The sequence below is a fragment of the Trichosurus vulpecula genome, chromosome 4 (genome assembly GCF_011100635.1).
Source record: "Trichosurus vulpecula isolate mTriVul1 chromosome 4, mTriVul1.pri, whole genome shotgun sequence".
Lineage (NCBI taxonomy): Eukaryota > Metazoa > Chordata > Mammalia > Diprotodontia > Phalangeridae > Trichosurus > Trichosurus vulpecula.
The window spans coordinates 159,402,617-159,426,650 of NC_050576.1; the positions used below are offsets into that span (position 1 = coordinate 159,402,617).

At 40.5% G+C, this 24,034-nt stretch overlaps 1 protein-coding gene across 1 annotated transcript in view; it reads right to left on the reverse strand.

Annotated features, from left to right (window-relative positions):
* Positions 1 to 1,883: 1,883 nt before the first annotated feature.
* LOC118847684 (Fc receptor-like protein 2) overlaps positions 1,884 to 24,034 on the reverse strand; it is a 54,430-nt gene continuing 32,279 nt past the window's right edge. The window contains exons 7-14 of the mRNA XM_036756262.1: positions 16,147 to 16,425; positions 15,845 to 15,947; positions 10,477 to 10,484; positions 9,955 to 9,982; positions 9,127 to 9,209; positions 8,214 to 8,282; positions 2,090 to 2,121; positions 1,884 to 2,006 (exon numbers count right to left, since the gene is read on the reverse strand). Of these exons, the coding sequence (XP_036612157.1) occupies positions 1,884 to 2,006; positions 2,090 to 2,121; positions 8,214 to 8,282; positions 9,127 to 9,209; positions 9,955 to 9,982; positions 10,477 to 10,484; positions 15,845 to 15,947; positions 16,147 to 16,425 (725 nt within the window). The remainder of the gene's footprint in view (positions 2,007 to 2,089; positions 2,122 to 8,213; positions 8,283 to 9,126; positions 9,210 to 9,954; positions 9,983 to 10,476; positions 10,485 to 15,844; positions 15,948 to 16,146; positions 16,426 to 24,034) is intronic.

Genomic DNA, 24,034 nt, shown 5'->3' on the forward strand with positions numbered 1-24,034 from the left:
CCGGCCAACAGCTGCACAAAACCCCTTAAACTTGGGACAGTATGCTTTCCACACTGGAAGCAGAGCCTTCCTTTAACAAATTGTTGATAAGTCAAGAAATAGGCTGGGAAAATGAGCAAACAATGGATAAAACTCAGACTGTAGAATCTTACTTTGGCAACAAGAAAGATCAAAACATACACTCAGAAGAAGACAGCAAAGTCAAAGCTCCTACATCCAAAGCCTCCAAGAAATATACGAATTGGTCTCAGGCTATGAAAGAACTCAAATAGGATTTTGAAAATCAAGTAAGAGAAGTAGAGGAAAAATTGGGAAGAGAAATGAGAGTGATGCAAGAAAATCATGAAAACAAGTCAACAAGTTTGGTAAAGGAGACCCCCCCCAAAATACTGAAGAAAATAACGCCTTAAAAAATAGACTACACCAAATAGAAAAAGAGCTCCAAAACACCAAATGAGGAGAAGAATGCCTTAAAAAGTAGAACTAGCCAAATGGAAAAAGAGGTCCAAAAGTTCATTGAAGAAAATAATTCCTTAAAAATTAGAATGGAGCAAATGGAAGCTAATAAATGTTTATTGAATTGAATTTTTAAATATCTATTTCAACTAAGATTTTAGTTTTATTGGCATATAATTGTTTATAACAGTTTTCTTAACAATATCTTTTATTTTTTCTTCAGTTTTTGAATTTCTCTTCATTTTTCATGTTGGTAACTTGGTCTTTCTCCCTCTTTGTTAGTTTGCATATTTTGCTCATCTTTTTTTTCAAGCTCTATAATTATCTCAGTAAGGGTTGTTTTGTTTATTTTCCATTTTGTTTTCCTCTAATTTTAAGAATTTACTTTTTTGTGCTCATTTTGGAATATTTATTTATTTTTTCTTTGAGTTTATTTAGTTGCCTATTCAATTCATTGATCACCTCATTCTCTCTTTTATTCTCTTTTAAGTGTGTAGAGATAGAAAACTTTTTCTTTCTAGTCTTTCCAATAATTCAGTCGATTTTTCCTTTAAGTACTTAGAGACTGTTTTTTGGTGCATGTGTATTTATCACTGATGCTGTTTTGTTATCTGTGGCGTCTTTGAGCATAACGTGGTTTCATTGTTTACCTTTTCTAATGATGCCTATTTTTACTGTTGCTTTGTTTGAGATTATGATTGCCATCTCCGGCTTTTTTGTATTCTGCTGAAGTATGATAGATTCTACTTCAACCTTTCCATTTCTTCTCTAAATTAATTTTATATTTTTAACAGAGGCAACATGTTTCTCTCTGTTTGTCTTTTCTTCACTTCTTCATTAAAAAAAACTGTGGAGAGTATCTGAAAGACAGCTAGGTGGTGAAGCAGACAGAGCATTGGGCCTGGAGTCAGGAGGGCCTGAGTTCAAATCTGGCCTTAGACACTTATTAGCTGTGTGACCCCCTGCAAGTCACTTAACCCTGTTGACCTCAGTTTCCTCATCTGCAAAAATGGGCTGGAGAAGGAAACAGCAAACCACTCACTTTCTTTGCCAAGAAAACCCCAGATGGGGTCTTGAAGAGTCTGCTATGACTAATTGACTTAACAACAAGAATGTTAATGTAGATTCTTTTCAGTCCATCTTTTTTGGTGATGGTTTATTGTTTGATTTGGCACATTTTCTTATAGTTCTTGAGATGGTTTTAGAGGGAATTCACATTAGTTTGACCTTTTGGCTATCTTTATTTTCCCATAACTATATCTTATCCAGAGCCCTGTTCGTACCTGCTAAGTTCATTCACTGAATAAAGTATGTGCTAGCTTCACCTCAGAGTAACTGAAGAAAGAGCATCAGAGGGGAAAGCAGATGGGTGATGTAAACTAAAGGTGCTGGAAGAATGTGATGGGTCTAGGTTTGGGATCATAAGGTCAGGAGAGCAGGATATTTTCATAGTTTTCTGTACCATCTTCATGGTTCCTGTCCATGGACTTATCTTTCCCTCTTGAGTCATTAGGGCTATGTGTCTTTACCTCAGAATACGTGACTGAGTCCTAGAAGGCAAAAAAATAGATGAGGACATGGAGAAGAAAGAGAGAAGGGGCATGGAAAAGGAAAAGCAAGGAACATGACTCACCTTGTCCTCCGGAAGGGTCTCTGAGGTATCTGCTGTGGAGGGAAAAGGAGCATTGAGTTATATGCAATGACCTTTCCACACAAATTCCATACCTCATATTCTATGTCCTACAGCCAGAACCATTGTACCTTCATTGCTCCCCTCTACATTGCTTTTCCTTTCTCCCCTCTCTTTCTAAGTTCTAACCCAGACAGCTTTCTGTTTCATCTGTCATTTAACTCTTGCTTTCTGCTAAATCTTTAAAACCCCATGGATCCATGAAATCTTCCTCTAAAATTCCACTCTTAGTGCCTTTTCCATTTCTTTCCCCAGGCCTTACCTAAGAAATGTCTAAAGAGTGTCTGCTTTAGGTATTTGCTTCTTGTTTTTATGATCATGAGAACCTGGTAGAGGCTTCTTCTGTTGTCAAGAATGCCTGTCATTGCTTTCTTCATGTAAAAATCTCTAATGGTCAGCAACTTTCTGTAGCATATGCCTAAAAGGTTGGTGATTCTTAGCTTGTACTCTTGGAGAGGGTGTAATGGCAACCACATTGGCATACCCAGGATGGCTGCTAGCACAGGTTCTTTTATCTGCTTCACTAGGAAAGACAGCTGTTTCAGGGGTCAACAACATTTTTTAATTAAACAGACTATCAGACAGGGCTCTACTGCCTGAGTCAAAGCAAAACTCTATACTATACTATATATACTAAAGTATACTAAACTATGCTTTACATTTGCCACTAGATTGAGAGAGCCTTTACCTCTGAGCATTTGGGGAGCTCTGAACATATGGCCACTCAGAGTCTCAACCAGGGAATCACAACATCTAAGCAAACCCCCAAAGCAAAAGCTCACCTCTCAGAATATATACTCTTTCAGCTAACAGGCTCAGTGCCTAATTAGAAACTAACCAAAAGGTGTGTAAGTCTTCCTACAAGCAAATAAGCTTCCCTTAATGGGCTCCACATGAGGCCTATTGATGGGCAAGGAAGATCTTACTCCCCATTAACCTTACAGAGGGTCCCTTAATGAAGGGAAAGGAGAAATGTGTTCTTATTATGCACAGTAGAAGTTGGACACTCAAAAGAAATAGTCAGATCCCAAGTGGCAGTAGTTTTCCAGAGACAGACTCAAGAAGAGGAGTTACTCAGAGATGCATCTATAATCCATTTCCAAAAGACTCCAATGGAGGTGAGGAGGAGGAGAAGTTTAGGCTAATCTTTCACTACTATTGTCTCTCAGAATGTGTCCAGTAATATGAACCTGGAAAACAGTTAGTCACTAGCCACATGAGAATACCATCTTCCTGCCACATCACCCAGGGACACAGCCTCACTCTTCCATTTGGCCCTCTAGCCCTTAGCTTAGGGTTGTGCTACTTAGTGAGAGCTCACTACGTCTAGAAGACCACAGCCACCCCTACAATACCATCTTTCCGTCTCCTTGGCAGCAATTGTCCCCCACTTCATTCTTCTCATTTTCTACCTCTCCAGCTTGGAACAGTAATGAAATCAATACTACCATTGCCTATGGAAAGGGTGCATCATTTGATCACCCGAGGATTATGCTAATCATCCCTGTAACTTTGCCTTTCCCTGGCCACTGCACTCATCTACCTCTCTCTCAAAATGAAAACTCCTTGTGGACAGGGACTGCCACTTTTTAAAATTCGTGTGACCAGGGCCATCCTGGTTCTGGTTGGGCATGTGAGAGATTTGTGGCCTTGTTGTGGTAACTCAGTGTTAAAAGGACTTGCTGTTTGAAATGATGAAGGGATGTCCTCTTTGATGCTGAGCAGCTGATTGTGGCAGCAGCTGGAGGGCTTGTGGGTAGTTGCAGCAGAAGGATTATCAGTGCTCCAATTTATCTTGTTTATGTCGTGTTTGTATATAGTTGTTCGCCTTTCTTTGTATCCCCAGGGATTGACACAGTATCTGACACATTGTAGACTCTTAACAAATGCTTGTTGACTTAACTCAAATGAACAAGGGATATAATAGAAGCTGGAACAGGAGGTAAGCCTGAGGAGCTGAGCAATGAGGTGTAATCGCCATGCATTCAGTGCCTGAGCTTTCAGTGCGGCTCCATCTGTCTCTGGTTTTAGTGGCCAGAATGGGAGTAATAGTTGTTGACTTTCCATTTGGGAGAATAGGTACCATACAGTGAAGGACTGCCTCCTTTCTGTCCTATTAGGGCAGAAGCTGGTTTTAATGTGTATTCTGTTCTTTAAAGTTATATTTACAATATCTGTTTAAATAGTTTTAATTTCCTTTGTGGGTTGGATAAATCTGACTTAATTGCTGTGTTCTATCCCCAACTCCCAGGCTTTCTTCTGGCTGAGGGCTGAGCCCAATTAAGAGATATAATCCTATGATTTTGATCTCTTAGTAACTAAAAAAATAAACTTCACAACAGGCAGAACTAAACCAGACCTAAACCTGCACTAGACTTAAAAAACAATTAGTTAGAGCACCATTTTGCTGTCTGGGACAAAGTTGGGTTGTTGAGGCATGCAGCCTCACTTTTTCCTATTCCTCTCTCCCTTCTCCCCCATTACTTCGAAGAGAAAGCCCTCTTCAGGGGTGGTATCTGGGGAAGTCACAAGAGAGAAAGAACTGCTTCATTGGGAGGAGGATGACTATGGTTAGTTTTGGCTGGTAATACTCACATCATTAAGGTGGTGGCCTGAGGGAATGAATACTTTTCACTTTTGGCTTCACTTCCTCTTTCTGGCTTATATCTAGACAGGCGCATAAAGCAGTCTGTGGGATTTCCAAATAGGCATTTTACATTTCACCTTGGTTCTGCACTGTCTAAACAACTCTTAGTACATGCACGCTGATAAAATGGCCAAGCTCAGCCCAGTCTTCTTGCAGGGGGCTAGCCTTTCTCTGGCACTAGGATGTTCTACTCACTGGACCTAGAACCTCCAGTGCACAAGGTCACATTCAAGTCTAAACATGTTCACCTTGAGAATGGTCTTTGGTTATCAACTCAAGAAAGGAAACAGAAAATAAAAAAGGGTGCCAGAATCCCAGGTGCAGCTTGCCTAGTTAAGTCCATGTTTCACATGGAGATGGCAGGGAATCCAGAGAAAAGTTTTGTCACTTGCCACATGGGAGAGTTGGAAATTTTCTTTTGACTGACACAACTCCTCATCCACTTGCCATTGTTATGGGGCAGGGAATGACCAAGGGGATCATTCAGGGTTTGCTACACTGTACACAAATGGTCATTCTTCTTAGTGTTATATCACTGGATTTCTGTGAACAGACCACAAAATTCCCAGATGGACCCAGGAAAGCAACTCTAAGCATGTTCCAAGGAATGGCCCTCATTTACCTAACACTCAGCGCAGTGTCTAATCCCATACTAAATGCTTAATCAATGCCTTTTTTTCATTTATCCATTCATTTACTAGCCCATAGTAGGCGACTACGCCTCCTAGCTCGTATAGTTTTGTGGTTTAGGACATAGGTAGGGAACAGATGGTATCAGGAGAGTCACATGGCTCCATGACTGTACTCAAGTACAGTCCATGCAGCAAGGAAAGGAAGCACTATGGTGACCACATTTTCAGATGGTGCTATGCATTGGGGAACACCTGGGAAGGTCTAGGGACTGATTAGGAAGTACTATAAAGAAGTTGAACTACACAAAGTCACAGGCTTTATAAGAAGTGATATTCAGACCAAAGGACAGTCTTCCCAAGATTGGTTACCATTCTAGGGATTATCAAAAAAGGAGCATTAAATCCCAAGGACAATATCTCTTTTTGGAGATCTGTTCAACAGTCATCACTTATAAGGATCTTAGATTCTAGAGGCAAAAGAGACCCTAGAGGCAATCTAGTACAACCCTGTCATTTTACACATGAGAAAACAGAGTCCCTGGGGATAAAGTGATTTATCCAAACTCACAGGTAATATGTAAACCCTTAACTCAAATTCAGGTATTCTGATTTCAAATTCAGTCCTCTTTACCCTATACCATGCTGTCTCTGCTAAGCTTCAGAAATGTCTTCTGTTTAGTACACTCACTACATAATATTTTGGATTATAATGACCTGTGTTTGTCTCTTCCCTGTTCTCATCATCTTGCCCCTCACAGGTAGCTTTATGAGGGCAAGGATTATATATTATCTAAGCTTTCTTTTTTTCCCAGCACATAGTATATCTTTACATGGTAGGTGCTTAATGTTTGTTGAGACAAATCGAATTGATCCAGAGTCACAATCCTGACTTTCTTTTTCTCTGTACTTTTTTCCTTGGTCACTGCCATCATTCCTGTGCCTTCATCTGTCAGCTTTATGCCTGTAGCTCCCCAAAGTCTAATTCCATATTTCCAACTACTTGGATGGATGTCTCCATCGGGATGTTCCACCTACTCTTTAAACTCAACCTATCTCAAAATACCCCTTTCCCACTCCCCCACCCCAACCACCCCCTCTTTCTGACTGTTAGTTCTGTTCATCAATTCAATATTACTATTGCTTCTGGAAAGAGTATGTCACCCGATTGCCTTAGGGCTGCCCAGACTAAAGTTCCTTTCTCTGGCCACTGTTTCCCTAATATGTGCTGTTTCTCCCTATCAGAAGGTAGGCTCTTTGACAGTAAAGACTGTCTTACTTTTTTATTTGTATCCCCAACAGTGCCTGGCACATAGCAAACACTTGGTAAACGCTTTTCATTCATTCATTCATTCATTGTACAACAGCTTTGTTATTGGTCCATGCTTAAATCCTTGGAGTATTCTTTAACTCTCCTCTCTTCCTCACTGCCTTTCCCCCTCATCTCCCAATTGAATCACTTGACAAGTTTTATTAATTTCTACCTCTCAACCATCATCTGTGTCTCTTGTGTCTCCTTCTCTGTTCTTGTTCTCTCAGCCATGACTCTGGTTTACCACATCATCACCCCTCACCTCTTCTGTTTCAATAGCTTCATCATTGGTCTGTTTGACTTATCTTTCCCATGTCCATTCTATATTGTATACTGCTACCAAATTAATTTTCTTAAAGCATAGCTCTGTTCATAGTGTCTATATAGTCCAATGCAAACTTCTCAGTCTGGTATTAAGACTCACTACATTATAATCCCAACTTACGTTCTAAGATTTATCTCCTACTATTCCCCAGTGCATCTGTCAAACAAGACAATTATTTATGCCTATATTATGCTCAGTAAATTCCTGGTTTTGCACCTTGTTCAAATTGTACCTTGTTTCAAAAATCGCCTCCTTCCTCTTCCCTTCATTTCAACCTTGCCATTGATGGCTGGTGAAATCCATGCCTTATTCAAGGCCCCTGTTCAAATGCCACTCCCTCCATGAAACCTTCCATTTTCTTCCCTTTACTACCTTTCTACCTCTCTTCTAACACTTAAACTGTTCTAACTTGATTTATAATTATGATGTCTTATCTCCTTCCTAGATAGGGAGTTACTCGAGGGAAAAAACTACGTTTTAATTCATCATCATGTCTTACTACACTACAGAGCGCAAAGTTTACAGCCTTTTGTTGTTGAGTCATTTCAGTCAGGTCTGACTCTTTGAGACTCCATTTGGGGTTTTCTTGGCAGAGATATTGAAATGGTTTGCCATTTTCTTCTCTAGCTCATTTTACAGATGAGTAAACTGAGGCAAACAGGGTTAAGTGACTTGCCCAGAGTCACACAGCTAGTAAGTGTCTGAGGCTAGATTTAAACTTAGGGAGATGAGTCTTCCTGGTTCCAAGCCCAGTGCTCTATCCACTGTGACACCTAGCTGCTGAAGACAGAACTCAATAAATACGTATTGAATAGCACTCATTTCTCTGCACTATGGACTACACTGTGGAATTATCTGTCTTTAATGATAGGTTACACCAGAGAACACAAACTTTGCCTGGACATCTTGATCAAAGGTTCACATTTAGAATCATGGAAGGGACCTAAGAGGTCATCTCATCCCACCCACTTTCTTATGCATGAATCCCTTCTGTCACCTCAACCCATAAATGGTCATCTAGTCTTTGCTGGAATATCTCTAGTAATGGGAATTTATTGCCTTACCAAGAAGATTAGTCAATTTTGAGATATTCTAACCCATTGATACATAGCAAAGATGTGATTCTGAATTATGACCACTGACCAATGTCTTACCTGTGTTTATTTTCCCGTGCTGCATATTCCATACTTCAGTATAGACCACGTCCTCAATGAATGGAGTCACTGGAAGAGAAGAGAAGGTTTCATTGGAGGTCCTGGCCATGATTTCAAATTACTGAATCTTCTTCACATCCATTTCCTATCCAATATTCCCCTTCATGATTCTAGAGGAGTCATAAGAAGAGCCAGAAGCAACTCAGAAGCCAGTTAAGCCAACTTCCTCATCTTACACTTCAGTAAACCCAAGCTCAAGGAGATTTTGACCTCGGTACAGACAGAAAATAGTGGGGGCAAGATTTGAATTCAGGTCCCCTGGTTCCAGATCTAATATTCTTCCCACTATTGATTTATTGTGAGTGACTAAGCCTAAGCAGAGCCTCTCTGCCCCCCCACCTCTCTCTCTGCCCATACTCCTTCTCTCTGTTTATTTCTGTTTCTGTCCCTGTCTCTGTCCCTGTCTTCCCATCTCTCCTTAGGAGGCACCTAGGTGGCTCAGTGGATAGAGTACTGGGCCTATAGTTAGAAAGTCCTGAGTTCAAATCTGGACTTAGACACTCACTAGCTGTGTGACCCTGGCCAAGCCACTTAAGCCTTGCTTGTTTCAGTTTCTTCAACTATAAAATAGGGATAACAGCCCCTACTTTGCATAGTTGCTGTGAGAATCAAAAGACATAATATTCGTAAGAAGCCCTTAGAGTAGTATTTGGCATGTAGTTGGTGATTTTATATGTATGTCTATATATGTATATGTATATATACATGTATATATAGACATACACATAAATATATATAAAGTATATATACATACACATATACATACAAATATACATATATATGTTTATTTTCTTCTCCTTCCTGACTTTGTGTGCCTACACTGGAATCCTGTTTCAATGGGAAAAGACTTTACCATTGTCATATATTGGCTGCAGCTCCACTGGGGGGACTGAGTTTGAGTGGCCAGATTCTTGGGGGTCTGTGATAGGTCGGTCCCTGTGAGACACAGAAACACTGAATGTGAGTGACTATCAGGAAGAGATCCCTGGGAGAAAGGAGAATGATGTGGAACAAGTTATAGGAAAACCTGAAGCCAAGAGCTCTGGACAGCTTATGAGGTGGTTTATGTGGGACCTTACAGGAGAAACATCAGTCACAAAATGGCAGAAAGGGGAGCCTAAAGTAGAAGAGGTGTGGCAGCCTGGAGACAGGCCCCAGACAATGTGACTCTGGCCTGCTGATGTGTTGGCCATTCTGGTCGCCTGGATGCCTCGATCAGCTATCCTTATTATTATAAGTATCATGTGGAAAAAACATTGATTGAACATTTTTTTATGTTTTTCTTCTTGGACTGGGCAATATGTAGAACGAGTTAGACAAACTCAGTGCAAGCCACCAGTGCCATTTATAAATAATCTTAGCCTAAGGCTCTGACATGGACAGAATTAGAGAACACATGGACACATGTACATCATCAAACAAGTCTGTAAGTTAAATATTTAAACCAGCATGATATTAATGGAGGTCTAAATAGAGCAGTAACTGGATAGCCAAGGTAAAGAGTTAGGGCTATGGGCAGTGACAGTGTCCAGGGAATTGTTTTTGCCTATCCCAATGCATGTAAAACAGAGCCTGGGTACATCCAGCCCAAGAGACAAATGACAACGACTAGACCAAGTTCCGTGTTTTTACAGTGTGGATGCCCAGATAATGAGAAAAACAGAAGAGGCAGAGACCTTACCTGGAAGGCTCAGAGACAGGACTTCTTCCTGAAAAGCAAAATAGAGGAACGGCATATTAGCAGAGGAATGGAACAGCAGCTTCCTCCCTCCCTCCCTCCCTCCTTCCCTTCCTTCCTTCCTTCCTTCTTTCTTTCCTTCCTTCTTTCCTTCCTCATTCCCTTCCTTTCTCCCTTCCTCCTTCTTTACCTCCTTTTCTCCCTCCTTCCCTCCCTCCCTTCCTTCCTCCCTTCCACATTCCCTCCCTTTCTCCCTTCTTTCCTTTCCTCCTTCCCTCCTTTTTCCCCTCCCTCCTTTCCTCCCTCCCTCGCTCCCTTCCTTCCTTCCTCCCTCACTCCCTCTCTCCCCTTCTTCCTCCCTTCCTTATTCTCTCTCTCTTCCTTCCTCCCTCTTTCCCTCCCTCCCTCCTTCCCTCCCTCCCTCCCTCCCTCCCTCCCTTCCTTCCTTCCTTCTTTCCTTCCTTCCTTCCTCATTCCCTTACTCTCTCCCTTCCTCCCTCTTTACTTTCCTTTCTCCCTCTTTACCTCCCTTTCTCCCTCCTTCCCTCCCACCCTTCCTTCCTCCCTTCCACATTCCCTCCCTTTCTCCCTTCTTTCCTTTCTTCCTTCCCTCCTTTTTCCCCTCCCTCCTTTCCTCCCTCCCTTGCTCCCTTCCATCCTCTTTCCCTCCCTCCCTCTTTCCTTTCCTTCCTTCCCTTCCTTCTTCTTTCCTTCCTTCCTTTGTTTGTTCCTTCCTTCCTCTCTCCCTTCTTTTCTTCTTCCTTTCCTCATTCCCTCCCTCTCTCCCTCCCTTCCTTTCTCCTTTTTCCCTTCCCCCTCCACCCTACCCTTCCTTCCTTCTTCCCTTCCTTCTTCCCTTCCTTCTTCCCCTCCTCTCTCCCTTCCTCTCTCCCTTCCTTCCCTACCCCCTCTCTCCCTATTTCCCTTCCTTCTTTCCTTCCATCCTTCCTTATTCCCTCCCTCCCTCATTCCCTCCATCTCTCCCTTCCTTCTCTCTCTTTCTTTTCTTTCCTTCTTTCTTTTCTTTCCTTCCCTCTTTCCTTCTTTTCTTTCCTCTTCCCTTCTTCCTTCCCTTCCTCTCTTCCTTCCTCCCTCCCTCTCTCCCTACCTTCCTTCTCTCCCCCTCCTCCCTCTCCCCCTTCCTTTCTTCCATCCTTCCTTCCCCCCTTCCTTCCTCACTTATTCTCTCCCTGTTTCCCTTCTTTCCTTCCCTCTCTCCCTCCCTCCCTTTATTCTTTCTCCTCTATCTTCTTCCTCCCCTTCCTTTCCTCCTTTCTTTCTTCCCTTGCTCCATTTCTGAGAGTCCATGAATCCTTGGTCAGAAGCTAATTTGTCCCATTGTTAGCTCACTGTGCTTTCGCAAAGATGGAGTGTAAATGACTAGCTTGTGTTTAGAATGACAATTTTGTATTGTTTCATAGGCTTAAATCTTGTCTTTATAATAATTCTGTAAATTCCCATGGGGCAAAGATTGACTATTATTCTTCCCAATGAACTGATGTCTAATCCTGGCTCTGCCTCTACCTATGTATTCTGTTATCTTGGCCATTATTTCTCTTTCCTGCAGAACCTTTCCAGGTTCTTTTACCTGAAAAATAAATTATGTAAAACTAGATGATCTCTAAAAACACTTCTAGTTCTAAAATTCAGTTTTTAAAAATTCTAGACCCCTCCTAGTGCTTACAACCATCTAGCCACATAGCATTTGCTCACTCAGTACATACTTGTTGAATTCAAAATCCACTCCTGCATACTTCATTTGACAAACATTGATAAACTACATACATACACATACATAGTGGAAATGACTAAAGATATAAATCTGTAAAAAAATTTATTTATACCTGCCTTCAATAGGTTTACATTCTATTTGGGTTAAGGAAATAGGACATATATGTAGGTAACTACGATAAAAAGTGAAAAGTATTCTGTGATAAAGGAGAGATACAGATAAGGTACTCCAGGAAAAATTTGAGAAGGAAGGGTTTACTTATAGCAAGAGGGAATGAGGTAAGGCTCCCTTGAGGAGGTGGCCCCTGAGCTGAGCCTTCAAGTAAGAGAGATTTTAAAAGGAGTTTGGCTATAAGGAGAACCAGGAATGAACACCATTTAACAAGGAGTGGTTGTAAAGAGAATGAGATGGAAGAAGTAGGATCTGGAGAGTGGCATTGTGTGATCATGTGAGGAAATCCAAGAGTCAGAGTAGTAAAGAAAGATGGAAAGCATTTGGATGAAGACCAAGTGAAGGAACAAACAGAAACAGACTATTCTGATTGGAGTATACCACAGACTACTTGGAAACAAACAGAAAATAGATGAGTTAAGGAAACATATCATTAGCCTGGCACAGAGACAGGCCATAGGTCATCTGTCACCAGCTTTCTTCCTTGATTAAATTCATCAAATCACTTCAACATTATTCTTCATTATTCCTTTTTTTCAGTCTTAGAGAAAAATGATCTTTCTTTCCAACACCAACTCCTCCACTTGTACCTTTGATCTGATCTCATCATATCTCTTCTAGAAGCTTGTCTCTTTGCTCACTTTCTATCCAAATTTCAGTCTCTTTTTTGTATCCACTGGCCCCTACCTAGTTGCCTAAAAACATATCCATAGCTTATCTTTCTTAAAAACAAGACAAAACAAAACCTTCAATTTACCTACCATTTTTTCAAGCTATAGTCCTGTGTCTTTTCCTCCTTTCACAGCCGAATTCCTACACAAAGCTCTATGCTCTTTGTACCTACCTTCTTACCTTCTAGTCATTTGTTAGTGTCTTGCTATCTGGCTTTCATTCTTACCAAGCAATTGAAATTTCTTTCTCCAAGGACACCCAATGATCCTTTAATAAAAGGATAAAGTCCTCATATTACTTGAATTATCTGCAGCACTGGATATCCTGTCTTCCCTGGGGTTTTGTGACACCAATCTTTCATGGTTCATTCCTGCCTCTTTGAAGAATCCTTCCCGGTCTGCTTGTAGGATCATTGTCAGTTTTCACCACCTCTGTGGTCTCTCTCCTGTGCTCTCTCTCTTTGTCTTTTTCCACATTGTCTTTCTTGATGACATTAACTTCCATTAATCCAACTATCATCTCTAGGAATATAACTTCCAAGTTATCTCTCTTCTGAGTTTGTCTTGTACCTCCAATAGCCTGCTGTACATCTCCTCCTGGATCCCCCATATGCATCTCAAATTTGACATGTGAAAAATAGAGCTCATTATCCTTCCCTCCTTCCTCCTAAGTTCCCTAAATTCATTGAGGATACCACTATTCCACTCACCCAGGATCACAGCTAAGGAATCATACTTGATTCTTCGGTCTCCTTCCCCCATGTATCTAGGCAGTTGCCAAATTTTGTTGATTCTCTATGCTTAACACCTCTCACATTCATTCCTTTTTCATCATTTTCATTCGTTTTTCATCATTCACATTAGAACATGGTTCAAGCTCTCATTACCTCTTGCCTAGGTTATTGAAATAGATTCTCAATTCCCCCTCTCTTCATCTAATTTCTTTCCTCTCCAATCTTTCCTACTATCACTGCCAAATTAAGATTCCTAAAGCTCAAGTCTGACCATGTCATTCCCCCCACCAAAGAAGCTTCATTAGCACCATTGACTGAGAGCCTCTGATGCAAATGTTCTTAGAAGACCAATCACAAAGTGCATTGCAGTGTCATTAATACATGCCTTACTGTTCTCATGTTAGCTGTCTTTCAGCATTTGTTGGTTAACTTAAGTATATCTAGACATGTTTTTCAGATTTTCAGTGGTATAGCCATTTCAAACTGTAGAGAATGTACCTTTTACTTTTTAAAATGTCATGTTAAAAAGCTAGCAAGAAACTAGTGTAGATCATGGTGCATTATTTATTATGTAACTGTGTGAGTATTCATATATGTATATATATACACATATAAATCCTTTTTCCTATTAATTTTTGCTTTTAATATATTATTTCAATATATTTTAATATACTTGTATAACTTATTGTTACTGTTGTCTTTCTATTAATCTTTCGTGAACTTTCTAATTATGTATCAAACTATGTATAGTCTTCTTTTGATCTTTTTTTAATCACAGTATTATTTATTGTTTTCTTTCAGTAAAGTCCAGAAGCCTTTTCCAGTGCCAAAAACCCCACCCCCAAAACCAACAAAAAAAAGATACAGTAGTTCCCTATTGCCTCTAGGATCAAATATAATCTGCTTTTTGTTCTTTGTTGTTTGCTTATTGGAATGTTTGTCAGTGGTTGTTGCATTCATAATAAAGAAAAATAAGCAAAGAAGTTAACCTCACAAATACACGCTATACTAGTTATTGTTTGATAGCTGTTTATCTGGGGAAAGTTTGGGGGTCTTAGTGGATTTCATGCTCATTCTGAAGCAACAGTGTTAAAGGGCAACTCAAGATGTCAATGTGATCTTGGGGGTAAACTAGAGAGGGACATAATTTTTAGGAAAAAGGAGATGACACTCCCTCTGTCCTCTGCCCTGGGTTAACAACTCAAGTCCATGCTAAAGGAAGATCAGCTGACAGGACTAGAGACATTTATCTTGGGGAGGATATTATAAGCACCCTAAAATACTGAATAGCTGTTACCTGGAAGAGGGATTGGCCTTGTTTTGTTGGACTCTACAGGGAAGAATGGATAATTCTACAGGGAAGTAATAGGTAAAAGCAGATTTAGGCTCAAGTTAGGAAAATCTTTCTTATAAATTGAACTGTCCCAAAGTGATCAGGAGGTAGCTGGTTCCCCAAGCTGGTCACTTCTTGAGCATGTTGTGATAGGGATTTTTTTTCATATATGAGTTCGACCAGATGGATACTAAGTTGCAAGTTCCCCAAAGGAACTGGTGTTACTATAAACTGCCACTTGACTAAAGAGAAGGCTTGAGTATCTGAATTCATTACAGGCAACTCTGCCTTGGCATTCTCAGGATCCCAGCAACCCTGAACCTCTTCACTACTCTACCATAAAATGATGTGGGAGGAAGAGGGTGGACATACTGGGGAGAGGAAGTTGAATTTTCCAATGGCACCTTCCAAACTACTGCTTTGAGTGCCCAGGTAATGTTTGGATTCTAACCCCCATCTGTACTCCTCACTCTGAAGACTTTCCGTTTTCTCAACAGCAGGCTCCTCATCCTGGAGATGCTGCTGCTCTGTATCCCTCTCTTCTGATTGGTGGATTCCTAGACCCAACCTTCATTTCATAAGGTGCCCAGGCCATACTTACTCACCTCATTCTTTTCTACTTTCTCACCCGCAGCCTTGCCCCATGTGCATGTACCATTTCCTTCCTCTTTCCAGATGCCTTTTATATATTACCTTCCTTCATTAGAGTGTATACGTCTTAAGGGTAGGGATTGCCCCCCTCCCTTCTTTGCTTGTTTCTATAGATAACATTACTATATATCTATATAATATCTTTATCTATATATTACATATATATCTATATATTATATATAACATTATATATATAAGATAACATAACATTAATAAATGTTTGTTCTCTCTATCTATCCTATCTATCTGCCTTCTTTCTACCTTTTTATCTATGGAGCACACACTTGGTTTAGAAGGAGGAGGCAGGTAACTTGTACAAGGGAAGATGGAACAGAATGAAAAAATGTTCCAGAGTGAAGATAGATGTGGTAATGTTGGAGACAAGTCCCACAATTAGCTATGGAAGAGAAGGTTGGATACAGCCCATCTTCCCACCCTCTAATTAGTTAATCACATAACCCTTGGGGTCTCCTTGGGATCAAAACCCAGTCTTCCAGTGGATCCCAGCTTCTACTTTAAAGAGCACTATTTCCAGTGGATAGGCCTTGGAATCAAATTGTTTTCATTGTCATAACAGAAAGTAATCATAGGGATTACAAACCTCTTGAGCTTGAAGTAAACCAGAATGGCAATAGCCACAAGACCCAAGATGCCGAGCAAGGACACAACGACTCCCATGATGAGTAGGCCCCTTTCTGCGGGGTCTAGGGAAGAAAGAGCAATCCAAACATAAATTCTAGAGTGTAAGGACATACACTTCTTCCAGACACTATTAAGTAACCAAGGTGGCCCATTCCCAGAAAGCACTGACTTGTGGGCCAACATGACAGGAGGTGGCATTTTGTTTTCGTTTTTTTCAGCCTCATGGGGATTCTGGAATGGATCCCAGGACTTCTAACTTACCCAGGATAGAGAGTTCCAGCATCTCACTGAGCTGGCTACTGAAGCTATCGTTGGCTTTACAGGAGTAATCCCCAGAATGCTCAGTTGTCACAGAGAGGTTAAAGGATACTGCACCTCCAAACGGGGCCAAGATCGTCTTCAAGACTAAACCCTTATGATAAAACTGATAAAAGATTGGAGCAGAACCTTTGAGGACTTCACATTGAAACTGCAGCACTTCCCCCACTATAGCCTGCATCCCAGCTGCACTGAGAGTGAGAATAGGATGAGACACTGGAACTGAGAGAGAAAATGAAACATATCAGAGGGTCATTCTAGTCTTGAAATATGCCCATGAACCCCATAGCTGAAGGGTGTCAATCACAAACATTCTTCTATAGAAATTCCTGCCTCCTATAGTCCCCAAATTCTAGATCTTATGCTGGGACATCTCTTAGAGACATCATCTTGATGATTTTTTTAAATCAGTGACTTGAGTAAAAGAATAGATGATTATGTCAATCAAAACTACACGTGACTAAAAGCTAGGAGAGCTGGCTAATCCAAATGACAGTGTCAGGATCTAAAAAATTTCACTAACTTTGAATGTTGGGTTGAACTAGATGAAACTTAATAAGGATAAATTTAAATTTTACACTTAGGTAAAAAAAAATTCATCTTTAGAAATAGAAGACTGAAGAAGTATGGTGAGGGGGCATTTCACCTGAAAAGAATCCAGGGATTTTAGTGGACCACAGGCTCAATATGAATCAATAGTTTGATGTAGCCTGCAAGGGAGTTCATTTGATATTAAACTGAATCAAGAAAAGTATAGTGTATAAGACTAGAGAGATGCTAGTACCACTGTTCTCTGCCACGACGAGTCCACAACTGGAATGTTGTATTCATTTCTGGGCATGACATGTAACATGGGACATTGATTATTTGGAAGGGGTCCAGAGGAAGGATGGTGAAGGACCTCAAGATGATCTTATATGTGGAGCAACTGAAAGAACTAGGGATGTTTAACCCGGTAAAGACAAGGCTTAGCTTGACATGATAATAATTCAATCATTTAAAGGACTATCTCTAGAAGAGATATTATTTGCATTAATTTTGTTTTGTTGCCTCCAGCAGGTAGAAACATTGGTGGAGGGAAGGGGAAGTTGTAACACTGGAAATTTAGGCTTGATTTAAGGAAAGATATTCCAATGAGAGTCATCTAAAAGTGGAAGGCGCTATCTTAAGAGGCAGTAGGTTCTCCATTGAAGACCTCCAAGGAGTCTGAATGAATGTTTATCAATAATGTTACAGCTTCTCTTATTGTTCAGACATTGGTAGAAGTAGATGGTATCTGAAGTCCTTTCCAACTCTGAGATTCTGTCATTTTGTGATTCTCCAGTTTCCAGCTAATGTTTTTCTGGATATCTACTCAGGCATTAGGGGGAGCTAGCGGATATAGTGGATAGAGCACTGGGCTTGAAATCTGAAAGACTCATCTTCCTGAGTTCAAATCTGGCCTCAGACACTTACTAGCTATGTGACCCTGGGCAAGTCACTTAACCCTGTCTGCCTCAGTTTCTAGTGTAAAATGAGCTGGAGGAGGAAATGGCACACCACTCTAGTATCTTTGCCAAGAAAACTCCCGATGAGATCCTAGAGTCAGACACAACTGAAATGACTGAGCAACAACAACAGCAAGACACCCATGCACTGGTTCTCAAACTTCCTCTCTCTTGGAGACCTCTCCTATTTTCTCCAGAGCTCTGGTCGTTGTGATCCCCTTGGAACCTCCTTAAGAACCCATGAGGACTCTCCCACATGGACATTGGTTGGGTGAGATGTAGGGAAGTAGAACTCACTCATCACAGTGACAACCACTATCCTGTTGAATATGGTGTTCATACCTAACTGGTCTTGCACGTCTACATTGTACCTGGCTTTCCAGCTTTTCATCCATTTTTCTGCTGAGTTGAGGGTCCCTTATCCTGTGGTCAATACACAGGGGGTGAGCATCCTGTGTCCTATCCTTACTTTCAGAGGATTTTATGGTTGCTGACTTATTCACCTCAACCCTTCTTTCTTTCAGGCTTCTCACCATTAGGTAAATACACAGGATGTGAGCATCCTGTGTCCTGTTCTTAACCTCGGGGGCCTTACGGTCACTAGCTTGGATTATGGAGGGGAAAACATCTAAGTAGAGAAATGGCTTTACAGAAAGGAAAATATCTAAGTAGAGAAATGGGACTCACTATCCTACTTATTTCTATTTATCTAATTTGTTCCCTTTTTTGAGAGGTCTTCACTCATTCCATATGGCCCTAATGTGCTGTACCAAAGTAGTAGAAAGAGCTCTTAATTTAACTCAGGTGGGGAAAATGGGTTTCCCCTGGCAATGTTGGAAGTGGGTCTGAATTCGAATTCGAAATTGTTCATGTGAAATGTCTGTCTGACTAATGTTTTGTCTGTGTTTTTCTGTTCTATGTTCAGGTAAAAATGTTTAACTCTAGGAGACTGAAATGGGCTCCTTTGGTATGCTAAGGAATCAGAGCTGAAGCTGCCAGCCATGAGGGCTGGGGGCTCTGAATTAAGGGTTGGTTAGATTCTAAGGGAAAAATCTGTGTATTTTGTATTGAGTTAGCCTATCTAACATCAGGCAAGTGTTTAAAGTGTAGAGGAGAGTAAAGGAGTCTGTACGAAAAATTGGATGACCACTTTAAAGAGGCTCAGTGGTCTGCTTAGGATGTGATTAAAAATTGTTGGTCATTTTAACCTTTAAGTTTTAAGGTGAAAAAGAAAGCAGCTGGGAAAAGGAAAGCTGGGTGAGTATGTAATTTATTATTTACTTGAAATGTTCAAGATTAGGAAAGAAAGATTGAAATTGGAGATACAGAGGGTAAAAAGAAAAGAAAAAAAAGTTAAGGTAAAAAGTTGGGAAAGAGAGACAAACTTTTATAAAAGAATTTAGGTGGGGGGTTGTTGCTCTTAGCTGCCATGTGCTCCTGGCCACACCCTTCCCCCACCCTCCACATTGAAAGACTTTGGGGAGCTGGAGCTAGAAGAAACTTGTAACTTGATTGGGAAAATGGGGAGTGATGAAAGGTTTTATTGAATCTCTGGGTATTTACCATAAGAAAGATTCTGATTTGTATAATCATTAAGCTTTGGCCTTAAGGTATTACTGAATTTTGTTTTCACAGAGATTATATAAAATCATGGTTTGAAGCCATCTGCTAATGGCTAGGAATAGAAAAATAAGCATGTCTAAAAGGCTGGCTTCTTTGTTCTCAAAGGGATGCCAGGCCCAAAGTAATTTACCTGTGGCTGAGATCTTCAACTCACCTTTGTCAATTCTCCTCAGCAAGTGAAAGGGACTCCCCCTCTCTTGCTGAGGCAGACCGAGGGAGGAGAAATAGAAAATATTTAAGAGAAGTGTCTGCACCCCTTCCCCCTCAAAATCCTTTTAGGCATTTTGTTGATTGCCAGTATGCATAAGATGAAGCTTAGAGAAAGCAGGGTACCAAAGTCAAACCTGGATGGTTCATGAAAGCAGATAATGATATGAAATAAAGTTTCTCTTTCCTTTTATAAGTTCATTCGTGGCCAGGCAAATATTCCTAATGCTTGGGCTGAAGAATATATGGTCCCCTTACTCTGAGTCCCTACTCTCTTGGTGGCAAATTTCTATAATCAGAAGGTTTTGTAAGTACAGTAAAAAAAAAAATCTATTAAAATATTGATTATGGAACATCTTAGATTACTATAGGACTGGGAGTAGCATTTTTGCATAGGTCCGTATATGAGTTAGATTTTCTCTCAGTAATGGTATAGAGATAATTAGGTCAAGGGCTTGTGAGAATATTATTTTGCTGTTTGGTAAATATCAAGCTTATCTAGGGTTTTGCTACAATTAGTAATGTTAAAAGAAGAATGGCTTGTGGCTTATTCTATAAATGCCATCAAAGAAACATGGCATGACAAAAGTTTATGATATTGCATGTACTGTGATAAAAACTTGTTATTTAATGTGTTTATGTATGTACTGGAGCCTGTTAATTCCTTAAGTGAAATATCCTCCTGGTGAGGAAATTAATAATGAGTGAATGTAAAATATAAGAAACTGGGTTCTGATGTGAATTTCTTAAACAGAACAATTGGTCAAGGTTCCAATTTTGAATTTGTAAAATGATTAGGGTTATAAGGATTAGAAATGGTAACTTAAAATTGTGCTAAGGTGACTTTTGTAGGAGAATGGACAGAAAGCTGGTTCCTATAAGAAGACAAGAGGAAGGTGCTGGGATGCTGTGCTGAGAGCAAATGCCAAGGACCAGAAGACTTGATGCTCCCTGCTGAACAGCTATACAGAAAAAGACTTTTTGAATCTTAGAGGGATAATTGCATCATCATTTTCCTTTGGGTCTCTGTATCTGTATTTACAAAGGGGACTGCCCCCTTTGATTTGTCAATGCGTCGGAGATTTTGAGGAATGGAAACCTTAGAAAAGGGTAATGGGGACGCAACTTATATCAGCAATGATGTGTGAAGTCTTCAGAGTAGTATAAGAAGAGGGGGGACTGCATGGGATGGATAATTGTGAAGACTTCACAGGGTTATGTCTAATGGAGAGGTTTTGGGATTTGGCCTTGTAATTTTGGGAAGGCATGCCCTTCCTCCTCACTCTCTCAGATATTAGAAGATAATGAACTTCCTGTGAGCTATTTGTTCTCTGATCCAGGAAGGGTCTCTCCTTCCCCCACCTAGACTTTCAGACGCCACCTTGGCAGTTGAGTTCTGATAGGGAAAAACCTGAACGAACCGGATCAACCTTGGTCCTCTGTGTAGTTTTCGCACCTAGACTGTAAGCCCACCCCCCCAGCCAATGGTGAGAAGGGATAGAGGTGGGTGGGAATCTTTTTCATTAAGACTATAAATTAAGGCAGGTTCCCTTTTACCTCACCTCCTCCCTTATGGAGGTGTGCCCGAATCTTGCAAGGTTTGTAGAATAAAATTTACTTTGTTTCTCTTAAAGATGTCTCTCCTATTATTTAAAAATTCTGTCCCATACACTTGCAAGTCAAGACACCACCCTCCTGATGTCATTGGTCTTCTTTGAGAATGAAGGATGAACACCAATCAGCTGTGCCATTGTTGGAGAGTAATTTAGCCAGATATGCCCTGACCATAGGAATCTTATAGGCTAAGAAAGGCACACTATTAAGTGTCCATATGTCTGAGGTGAAAGGAAAATATTTAGCTAATATGTAAACAAGCAAAATGAAAGTATTTAAATGACATACTTCCAAAGTAGATGTATATTTGGGGTGAGGAGATAGGAAAGGGACAATTGAGTTCCACGACCAGACAAGTCAGAAGAATCTATGAGCTTTTTTTCTGGTCAATCCAAGAAGGCTCCTTGAAGGAGGTAGTATTTCAGGGGCTTTGAAAGTTAAGAGAGATTCTGGCTTACCAGAAGGTAAGGAATGTGTTTTATGTATATAGTATAGATAGTGAGGATGCTTAGGATAGGGAGGAAAACAAGATATGAACAGGGGACCATATTTGGTCCTTCGATTTATCCCACAAAGGCAATGGAATGCCTATGGTGAAGTGTGACCCTTAAGGTGGACTCCTACCATATTACTCTATTACAACAGGAAACCTTTCCTGATAGCCCTTAATTCAAGTGCCTTCTCCCAGTTACTCATCTCCTATTTATCCTGTATACATCTTGTTGGTACACAGTTGTTTGCATTTTGTCTCCCCCATTAGACTGAGCTCCTTGAGAGCAGAGACTATCTTTTTCCTTTCTTTTTATCACCACCACTTAGTACAGTGCCTGGCTTGTAGTAAGCACTCAATAAATGTTTACTACCTGACTGAAAACAGGGCAGGCAGGGAAGGGACAGGGACAATAGAGGTGATGGAGCAGACATTAGTCATCATTAATTTCCCATTTCAAGAATTTTCAAGTCCTGGGATGCTGTGACCCTGGCAGCATGGGACTTTGGGCCAGGGGATTGGTTTCTAGTCACAACAGTGCTCATTCATCTACACACTACACTTTATTTTCCTCTTCTAGCTTTGCTTCCCTCATCTATAAAATGAGGCAGTTAGACCAATATACCTTTTTAAAAATATATAATAATCTATTTTCCCCATTACATCTTAAACCAATTTTTAAAACTTAAAAAGTTTTGAGTTCCAAATTCTATCCCTCCCTCCCTGAGCATTAAGCAATTGGATGTAGGTTATACAAATGCAACCATGTAAAACATTTCCATATTGGTGGTTTTGTACAAGGAGACTCAAATAAGAAAGAGAGAAAGAAAGAAAGAAAGAAAGAAAGAAAGAAAGAAAGAAAGAAAGAAAGAAAAAGAAAGAGAAAGAAAGAATGGAAGGAAGGAAGGGAGAGAGAATGAAAGGAAAAAAGAAATAAAGAAAAAACAAAGAAAAAAGAAAGAAAAAGAAAGAAAGAAGGAAAAGAGAAAAACGGCATGCTTCAGTCTGTATCAGACAATACCAGTTCTTTCTTTGGAGACAGATAGCATGCTTCATCATAAGTCCCTTGGGATTGTCTTGGATCATTGTATTGCTGAGAACAGTTAAGTCATTTACAATTCATCATACAATATTGCTGTTACTGTGTACAATGTTCTAGATCAACATATCCTCAAGGATCCTTCTAGCTCTGAGAAGATCTGTAACCAGTAAGAGACGCCCAGTTCATAGAGCCTGAGGACAGTGGCTGGGCCTAATTCTGTTTTCACAGCCCTTAATGTATTGTGGGAGATCAGGAAACAGGAAGAATATTAATGGCAAGACAGGGATTTCACCTATGAATACTTTCTGCCAAGGAGAGGAGAATTCTGGACAGCAGAGGGAGCCTTTGGCCATGGTATTGCCCAGCCTTTCACACAACATCTACCAGAGAGGCTCCTTTTCTATGTAGGTGGAGAATGTGGAATTATTTGAAGGCAACCAAAAATCTTACCAGGCCCAACTGTGTTCTATTGTGGAAAAAACCCTAGGTTGGGAGTCTAAAGGCCTGGTCCTAGTGCTACGTCTAATCCTAGGTTTGTTAAAATTTGCTGGGTGACTTTAGAGAAGATGCTTAGGCCCTCTTAGAGGGGTGCAGTGGAGAGCATACTGGGTCAGGAGTCAGAAAGACTCATTTTCCTGAGTTCAAATCTGGCCTCAGACACCTGCTAGTTGTGATGCCTTAGGCAAGTCACTTAACTTCTGTTTGTCTTAATCTACTAGAGAAGGAAATAGCAAACTACTTCAGTATGTTTGCCAAGAAAACCCTATGGACAGTATTAGCATGCTATGGTCCATGGGTCATGAAGAGTTAGATGCAGCTGAATTACTGAACAATAACATGGTGTCCCGTCCTAAGAACTCAGTGACATTCTAAGAGGCATCTTGCTAGTTCCTTATAGCCTGACACGTTTAACATTAGTAGGCTGTTTATTATGCTGTATGTGGGTAGATCATCTATTGAAAACTCATCTTCATGAGTTCAAATCCAGCCTAAGATACTTAGTAGCTATATGATCCTGACCTTGTTTGCCTCAATTTCCTCATCTGTAAAATGAGCTGGAGAAGGAAATGGCAAACCACTCTAGTATTTTGGGCAGCTAGGTGGCACAGGGGGTAGAGGTCAGGAAGCCTCATCCCCCTGAGTTCAAATCTGGCCTCAGACACTTAGCTGCTGTGTAATCCAAGGCAAGTCAATTAGCCCTGTTTGCCTCAGTTTCCTCACCTGTGAAGTGGGCTGGAGAAGGAAACTGCAAACCCCTCAGTATCTCTGCTAAGAAAACCTTAAATGGGCTCGTGAAGAGTTGGACACGACTGAAAAAACGACTGAACAACAAGAAAAGACCAACTGCGGAGAAAACCTAGAGAAAAC